Source organism: Xenopus tropicalis, chromosome 3, assembly GCF_000004195.4.
Source record: "Xenopus tropicalis strain Nigerian chromosome 3, UCB_Xtro_10.0, whole genome shotgun sequence".
NCBI lineage: Eukaryota > Metazoa > Chordata > Amphibia > Anura > Pipidae > Xenopus > Xenopus tropicalis.
In genome coordinates this window covers 61,098,628-61,107,399 of record NC_030679.2, presented here as the reverse complement: position 1 = coordinate 61,107,399, position 8,772 = coordinate 61,098,628, and the positions used below count along the sequence as shown (strand labels likewise).

The window sequence follows — 8,772 nt, the reverse complement described above, 5'->3', positions numbered from 1 at the left end:
GGGAGGGCTACTGTGTATAGGGGGTACTGTGTATGGGGGGGCTACTGTGTATAGGGGGTACTGTGTATGGGGGGGCTACTGTGTATAGGGGGTACTGTGTATAGGGGGTACTGTGTATGGGGGGGCTACTGTGTATGGGGGGCTACTGTGTATGGGGGGCTACTGTGTATGGGGCACTGTGTATGGGGGGGCTACTGTGTATAGGGGCACTGTGTATGGGGGGGCTACTGTGTATAGGGGGTACTGTGTATGGGGGCTACTGTGTATAGGGGGTACTGTGTATGGGGGGGCTACTGTGTATAGGGGTACTGTGTATGGGGGGGCTACTGTGTATAGGGGGTACTGTGTATGGGGGGGCTACTGTGTATAGGGGGTACTGTGTATGGGGGGCTACTGTGTATAGGGGGTACTGTGTATGGGGGGTTACTGTGTATAGGGGGTACTGTGTATGGGGGGCTACTGTGTATAGGGGGTACTGTGTATGGGGGGTTACTGTGTATAGGGGGTACTGTGTATGGGGGGGCTACTGTGTATAGGGGGTACTGTGCATGGGGGGGCTACTGTGTATAGGGGGTACTGTGTATGGGGGGGCTACTGTGTATGGGGGGCTACTGTGTATAGGGGGTACTGTGTATGGGGGTTCTGTGTATGGGGGACACTGTGTGTGGCGGGGCTCCTGTGTATGGGGGGTCTCCTGTGTATGCTGGGCAAATCTGGTACATAGTTATAACTCACTTATAACTGACTGCCTTCTCTCTATATTTGTATTTTAATGTAGGAGTTGTTATATTGTTTTCCTTAGGTAGTACAGTATGAGGGTATAGCACATTTGCGTCTGAACCTGCCATTTCATCTATATAAAAGGAGTATTTTTTTAAAAAATTGGGGTGTGGTAATTGGGGCGTGGCCACAAAAGTGGGCGTGGTCAAAAATTGCTTTTTGTCCCTCTTTTCATTTTTCAAATGTTGGGAGGTATGCACTTGTCCTAGAATATATTTCCACCCCTTTTTGAGGGAACTTTATGTAAAAATAACTTTTTTCATGAAGGCAACATGGAAAAGGTCAAGATTGACAAAAAATAAAATAAACACAATGTAATGTGTAATAGTGACTGCCTATGGCATCTTACAGCAGCGCTTCTGGTATTTGCCAGAATCCACAGACTGATATCCGGATCCAATAAATTTCTCTTCGGCTAGGTTGTGGTGCAAGCATAAAAATGCTGTAAAAACGTGGAACATAAGCGTTAGCGGAACCTATTGGAACTAGCTGGACTCCTGCCGGAGAGCATTTTATGTTGCCCACTTCCCGTGTTTATGTCACGTGTTGGAGCCGGCTAACTGCAGCATGGCGGAGACCGAGCAATCTGTGGGACCTAATGCAAAGGGCAAAAACAAGAAACGCCAGACCCAGCCGGGTGAGTGCTGCTTTCAGTTCTTTGGTAACACCGCTATATTTGCTTTAATGTCTGAGATGAGAAAAAACAAAATGGAGCCGTACACATCTGCTGTATGCCTATATATATATATATATATATATATATATATATATATATATATATATGAAGGCAGTCATTTTACAAGGCTAATACAGTTGTTATAAAAACGTAGACGTCAAAGAGCTCAGTTCATGTTGCAGAACGGCATCCTTTTAGCTATGTCTTTATTTTTCTTGCTAGTGGAGGAATCTGAACTTCTTACTGTCCCTGATGGCTGGAAAGAAGATCCTTTTACAAAGGAAGATAACCCAAGAGGATTACTGGAAGAAAGCAGTTTTGCTACATTGTTCCCCAAATATCGAGAGGCTTACTTAAAAGAATGCTGGCCGCTAGTTCAAAAGGCATTAAATGAAAGTGTATGGATTGTTTATTCCTATTAACCATGTATACCACAAAGTATATCTACACTAGCATTTCAAACCTGAAAATGTTTGCTTACTACTATACTTTTACACTGGGAAATAACAGTAAAATTACAACTTAACCCATTAAAGAGGTTTTGTTAACTGCTTTTTATATTTTTTTTATCAGTGTGTTTTTATGTCACTTTAATGCTGATTCTGTGTGGCAGTTTGTTAAAGCAGAGCTGGATTTGATTGAAGGCAGCATGACTGTCACTACAACCAAGAAGACTTTTGATCCATATGTTATCGTTCGAGCCAGAGACTTGATAAAGTTGCTTGCCAGAAGTGTTCCGTTTGAGCAGGTTTGTGTTACATGTAAATATTTTTGTACAATGACCATTGCTGAGTTATTGTCACTGAGACGGTCAAATTTGTTAGAATCTCCCCGGAGAATTTGTTCACTAAACTCATAGTCTGGACGGGTGCTTCATTTCACTGAAAAAACATACTAGCCCAGGGCTCTAATTTATTGAGCATTGCTTGAGTCTAATCCCAGTGATCATTGTGGCTGCTTTGAGCTTTTTACTGCACTTTTGCATGCCCTATACTAGCAACCATAAATGACGATGGTGCTCGGTATTTTAGTATGCTGAACCATTGTGTTTTTAAGTGAAGAGCAGCATCAGCAACTGTATACACTTACATCTCTAAGTTAATCACAAAACAAAAACTGTAGTACCGTGTTAGCCAGTGTCAAAAATAATAATAATAAAAAAACAACAAACACAAATATGAGAGTATTGTAGAATACCTATATTGGCTAACAATAAAAATACATTGCAAGCTTTCGGAGCTCTAAGGCCCCTTCATCATCATCATCATTTTGCCTGATGAAGGGGCCTTAGAGCTCCGAAAGCTTGCAATGTATTTTTATTGTTAGCCAATATAGGTATAATTTCTACAATACTCTTGTATTTGTGTTTTGTTGTTTTTTTATTATTATCTCTAAGTTACTAACCCTTTCCATGTCCTTTAATTGGTATAATGAATGGATGGCAGTGTCAGAGTGCAGAATAAGTGGTCTGAAACATCTTACATATTTTTCTAGACTATTACCACATTCTTGGGGCACACATTAAGACATTTGGGATCATACTATCAAACCTGTCAGTGATTACTTTTTTTTGCCAGTTTCAGGTAGCACAATGAAAACAAAGTTCCTCACAGTGACACATGGGGGCAAGAGGGCACAGACTAGGGGTAGGAAGAGAAGGTACCTGACTGGCGCCCCCTTATCATCATGCCCTAGGCAGGTGCTTCTTCTCCCTACCCCTAGTTCTGACATTCTGACCCTGAGTAATAAGATAATAATAACAATAAAGACAGAATTTCAGATTCAGTGCCCATTTCACATAAAAAGATGTGAATGACAAAGATATTTGTTTCCATCTAGGCAGTAAGAATACTACAGGATGATATGGCTTGTGACATTATTAAAATAGGCTCCTTAGTTCGAAACAGGGAAAGATTTATCAAAAGGAGACAACGGCTTCTGGGACCAAAGGGATCAACTTTAAAGGTACTTAAAGTATGCAGTTCTGGGAACTAAAATATGCTGTGTAATAATAATGGAGATGCTTATTTAAACTACTATTTCCTAACAGGCACTGGAGCTTCTTACAAACTGTTATATTATGGTTCAGGGTAACACAGTGTCTGCGTTGGGGCCATTTAGTGGATTAAAAGAGGTAAGATGAGTAGATTTTGCATTATTGTGGTTAATAAAAGGAAGAAAAGAATTAAATTTTAATAAACAAATCTTTCTTCTTGTGCAGGTTAGAAAAGTAGTTTGGGATACAATGAAGAACATTCATCCAATATATAATATTAAGGTAACTATATAGGGATGTGGTTTGTAGTCAACATTTGTGTTAAGGTTTTCATTTTGTGTATTTGAGTGGAAATTTTTGTTTAATCCTGTCTAATTTATTGTGAGCCAGTCCTCTTGTGTCTGCTAGCCCTGTTTTTTATGGATGCTGATCTGTGTTCTACTCACATAATTGGAGACGATAGTGTAGAAAGATTTAGTTGCCTTTTATGCAAACTAATGCAAACAAATTATTGGATAAAATGTCAATAATAGATACCTGTATGTAAATGTATTTTACTGTGTGCAAGACAGATGTTACGCTTGCATGTGCATGAACAGGTCACTTGGGTATAATGGTCAATGGTACAATGACTAATCTGTTAATAGACAACCACTTTTATCTGTAGTTTTTTTGGGGTAGGAAAGTTATTGAAAGAGTTGGGTAAAGCAACCATTTTTTTTTTGTAAATTGGCAAATATTTAAAACATCCACAGGCTTTAATGATAAAACGTGAGCTGGCAAAGGATCCAGAATTAAGATCCAAAAGCTGGGAGAGATTTCTGCCACAATTTAAGCATAAGAATGTAAGCAAGCGAAAAGAACCAAAAAAGAAGAGTGTAAAGAAAGATTATACACCATTTCCACCACCACAACCTGAAAGCCAGGTATGTTGTTTTTTTTACTTTTCTAAGATCAATTTAAAGGAGAAGGAAAGGTAAAAACTAAGTAAGCTTTATCAGAAAGGTCTATGTAAATACAGGCATAAGCACTCGCAGAAATGCTGCACTGAGTTTGTGTCAAAAGATTTGTTGTGTCTGTCTTCCTCTGCCGGAGACACGCAGCTCTCTCCCCTCTCCTGCCCTCCCTTAGGAATGTGGATCTGAGCCAATCAGCAGGAAGCTGACTCACAGTCTAACTAACTGAGCATGGGAACTTTCTTTACACAGCTCAGCGTTTTTTCTTCCTGTTTGGCCTCTGATCATTTGAACAGGTGAAATATGGGGAGACTTAAGGGCACTATTGAGAGAACTGAAGGTGTGCCTGCAGCTTGAGGTTAACGCTTTATTAGCCTTTCCTTCTCCTTTAATGGTGCTTTCTATAGGATCTCTACTGTGTATTTATCTCTGTAATGGACATTACCCAGCCTTGTTATGTTAGATGCATTTACAGTAATTATTGTATGCTTTAGTTTTGACACTACACAGCATGTCTTTGGTAGTTAGCTAATTTGACAGTGCTTCTCACTCTGTCTTTTTATTGCTTTGCTGAAGGGAAAGGTTCCTCTGTATGTTTTTACCAAATTCTTTGAGTCTTATCTGCACAATTCATGTTGGATCTCTCGGTGGTCAATCATAGCTGACACAGATACCTGTGTCATTTAAAAAATGAAATAAAAAATGTTTTAAAATTGTGTGAGTTGTATAAGCATTGCTTAAAAGCATTTTCACATTGATATTGTTATTTTGAAGCACAATGCTGTGCTCAAGTTTTTACAGTTGATATAAAGATAATTCAATGTACAATGTTAATGTTAAATTGTTTTAACATTTCATTTGATAGATTGACAAAGAACTGGCTAGTGGTGAATATTTCCTCAAAGAAAGTCAGAAGAGGAGGAAAAAACTGGAAGAAGTAAAGGTAACATTTATGTTTTTTGATAAACCCTTTCTGTATCATGCTCGTGAATATGTTTTGTTTATGCAGCCTTTTCTTTGTATGCAGACAAAACAGGCAGAGGCAGTGACTAAAAGGCAAGAAGAAAGAAACAAAGCCTTTATACCACCTAAGGAGAAACCAATAACCAAGCCACAGAAAGGTAATGGCATTACATTCATTTCACTGATATTAATGGAAGTACTTAAATGATAAACATATAGTCCTAATGGGTGAGTGCAGAGGACCTCTTGTCACAACCTCATTGCACCCCTGCCTAATAGTTTAAAATTTAGTGGTGAGCACAACTTCCCCTTTTTTGCTATGATCATATACATATAGATATGCAGTAGTTATTCATGCATTTTGTATATATAATTTAGAAAAGTAATTTTAGTGTTTATATGTAGCGTTTTTAGTATATATATTTATACTATATATTTAGTATATATATTTATATTTAGTTAATAACTGAAAAATAGTAAACTACTTAACTCGGTGTGTTATAAAACAACATATTTACAAATGTTAAAACATGAATTAACTAAATATGTAATTTTAAGGGGTGTTAAAACATTTGCTTTCAACTAGATTTCTGTGGGATACAATGTCATCAAAGAGTAGGAGCAGATAAGGAGCAATTAACATCATTTTCTCTATTACTGAGCTCTGTTACTGTTTTGATGCCACATATTCCATTAGCATAATGATTGCAGTGTAACTGTGTTTACCTTTTGGGAGACATGGTTAGTTAACCTCCTTCCCAGTTCAGCATTCTGGAATCATTTTTAGAGGTTAGCTGGATATAGGATGATTAGTCAAAATTAACTAATAGAAACTAGTAAGGAAAAACATTGTAGAATAATAAATATAATTTCTGTTTTACAGCTTCCACTTCAGCTAAAATTGATGTGAATGCAATCAAAGATAAGGTAAAGAAAGCAAAAGGAAAGAAACTTGGTGCTCTGCCTGAGGAGGAAGTAAAAAAGAAACTCTCTGAAAAGAAAAAGAAGAAATAACTGTAGTCCCGAATAATTTGCAGAGATATGAAACTCAAAGACTTTTTCCTGAAAATTGCCACTTTCTTCAGGACCTACAACAGTGTGTATAGAATAAGCATGGAAAGGCGAAAAAGCAAATACCCATGTCAGTTCTTGCTTTGAAACATAAACAAGTCCAAGCTTAAATTATTATAGAAAGCCTATTGGGTTTTATATAGAGGTAACTTTGTAAATATCCTCATTATAATCATATGTTATTATACAGTTTCATTTTTTTAAGATACTTTATCTATCACTTAGAATTAGGCTATTACCAACCTGTAATGTTATTTGAAATTGCAATCCAATCAAATTTGGTTGGAAAAGTGTGAGCTGTCACTAAAGCCTAATGAAAAAATAATAAAAAGGACATTTTATAAATAGCAGTAATGAAATATCGGTGAACATTTTCTAATTGGATACTTTTAACATGCAAAGAACACATCATTTAATATAAATTGGTTCTCCTACAGTTAACACATTTGTTTTGTTTTTTTGCTGTAAAGTAGTGTACTCAAAGAGAAGATATTGGTGACTCTGTGGGACCACTGTCTTTCAACACCGGGTCTCAAATTTTATTCAGACCCAGGCACACACCTGTCCCTGTGTTATAATGGGTTTCTCTTGGTACTCCCGTTTCCTCCCACACTCCAAAGACATTTAAGCTGATTACTTGCCTCCTGATAAAATAAAAGACAACCGTACTCTTTCAACCAAGACAGAAGACCTCCCACAATCACAATCACAGTCTTGCCAGGATGCTGCAAGTGGACGTGAGTAGAATTTAACAGAACAGATCACATAGACTAATTCTACTAGATACTGTTAAACACAACTGGTCATTAAGTTTTCTTAAAAACATTACACTACTCATCAGAGTGACTTCTTCACTTCAAATGAGTGGTAGGGAATTCCACGGCATTTAAACCCTTGAGGGTATTACAGTCACAGACATCCAATTACAATGGTTCCATTGAACCTTTTCAGTTAGGTGTTGACTGTTGTGAAACCAAAGGGTAAGGATGTTAAGGTGGCATTGTAAGTTGCTGACAAGCTGTGTCGCAGGCCCCTTCCTCTGTTAAGGGAGGGTTTTTCCAGTCTGACAAAAATGGCATCTTTCACATCTCTTTCATAGTAAGTTGGGTTGAAAAAAGACGTACGTCCATCACGTTCAACCATAATGCCTATATATAACCTGCCTAACTTCTAGTTGATCCAGAGGAAGGCAAAAAACCCCATCTGAAGCCTCTCTAATTTGCCGCAGAGAGGAAAAAATTCCTTCCTGACTCCAAGATGGCAATCGGACCAGTTCCTGGATCAACTTGTACTAAGCTATCTCCCATAACCCTGTATTCCCTCACTTGCTAAGAATCCACCAGCCCCTTCTTAAAGTTATATAATGTATCAGCCAGCACAACTGATTCGGGTAGGGAATTACACAACTTCACAGCTCTCACAGTAAAAAATCCTTTCCGAATATTTAAACGGAACCTCCCTTCTTCTAAACGGAGTGGGTGCCCTCGTGTCTGTTGGAAGGACCTACTGGTAAATAAAGCATTAGAAAGGTTATTATATGATCCCCTTATATATTTATACATAGTTATCATGTCACCTCTTAAGCGCCTCTTCTCCAGTGTAAACAAACCCAACTTGGCCAGTCTTCATAACTTAGACTTTCCATACCCTTTACCAACTTAGTTGCCCTTCTCTGGATCCTCTCTAGCTCAATCATATCCCGTTTGAGCACTGGAGACCAGAACTGAACAGCATATTCTAGACGGGGCCTTACCAGCGCTCTGTAAAGGGAAAGAATAACCCCCTCCTCCCGTGAATCTATACCCCTTTTAATACAGCTCAATACCCTGTTTGCCCTTGCAGCTGCTGCCTGGCATTGCTTGCTACAGCCAAGTTTAGTGTTTACAAGGACTCCAAGGTCCTTCTCCATTATGGATTTGCTTAGTGCAGTCCCATTAAGGGTATAAGTGGCTTGCATACTTTTACATCCCAGGTGCATGACCTTACATTTATCCACATTAAATCTCATCTGCCACTTAGCCGCCCAGATTGCCAGTTGGTCAAGATCCTGTTGCAAGGATGCCACATCCTGGTCTGCAGAGTTTTGTGTCATCTGCAAACACTGATACATTACTTCTAATACCCTCTCCCAAGTCATTTATGAACAAGTTAAACAAAAGTGGACCCAGTACAGAACCCTGAGGGACCCCAATGAGAACCTTATTCCAAGTAGAGGGATGTACCATTAACAACCACCCTCTGTACCCGATCCTGTAGCCAGTTTTCTATCCATGTGCAAATAACTTCACTAAGACCAATAGACCTTAGTTTAGAAAGCAGTCGTTTGTGGG

The 8,772-nt window shown here is 38.6% G+C and overlaps 1 protein-coding gene across 1 annotated transcript; it reads left to right on the top strand.

Annotated features, from left to right (window-relative positions):
- Nucleotides 1-1,198: 1,198 nt before the first annotated feature.
- On the top strand, nt 1,199-6,883 carry krr1 (KRR1, small subunit (SSU) processome component, homolog). Its single transcript, XM_002939947.5, has 10 exons — nt 1,199-1,417; nt 1,679-1,854; nt 2,070-2,204; nt 3,296-3,421; nt 3,507-3,590; nt 3,678-3,734; nt 4,208-4,378; nt 5,274-5,351; nt 5,436-5,529; nt 6,255-6,883. The coding sequence occupies exons 1-10, from the start codon at nt 1,348-1,350 to the stop codon at nt 6,383-6,385; spliced, it is 1,122 nt and encodes a 373-aa protein (XP_002939993.1). The 5' UTR covers nt 1,199-1,347; the 3' UTR covers nt 6,386-6,883.
- The last annotated feature ends 1,889 nt before the right edge of the window (nt 6,884-8,772 follow it).

Coding starts and splice junctions, on each gene's coding strand:
- krr1 (XM_002939947.5), top strand. CDS start 1,348: ATGGCGGAGACCGAGCAATCTGTGGGACCTAATGCAAAGGGCAAAAAC. Junction 2,205..3,295: donor GAAGTGTTCCGTTTGAGCAG/GTTTGTGTTACA, acceptor GTTTCCATCTAG/GCAGTAAGAATACTACAGGA. Junction 5,352..5,435: donor AAAAACTGGAAGAAGTAAAG/GTAACATTTATG, acceptor CTTTGTATGCAG/ACAAAACAGGCAGAGGCAGT.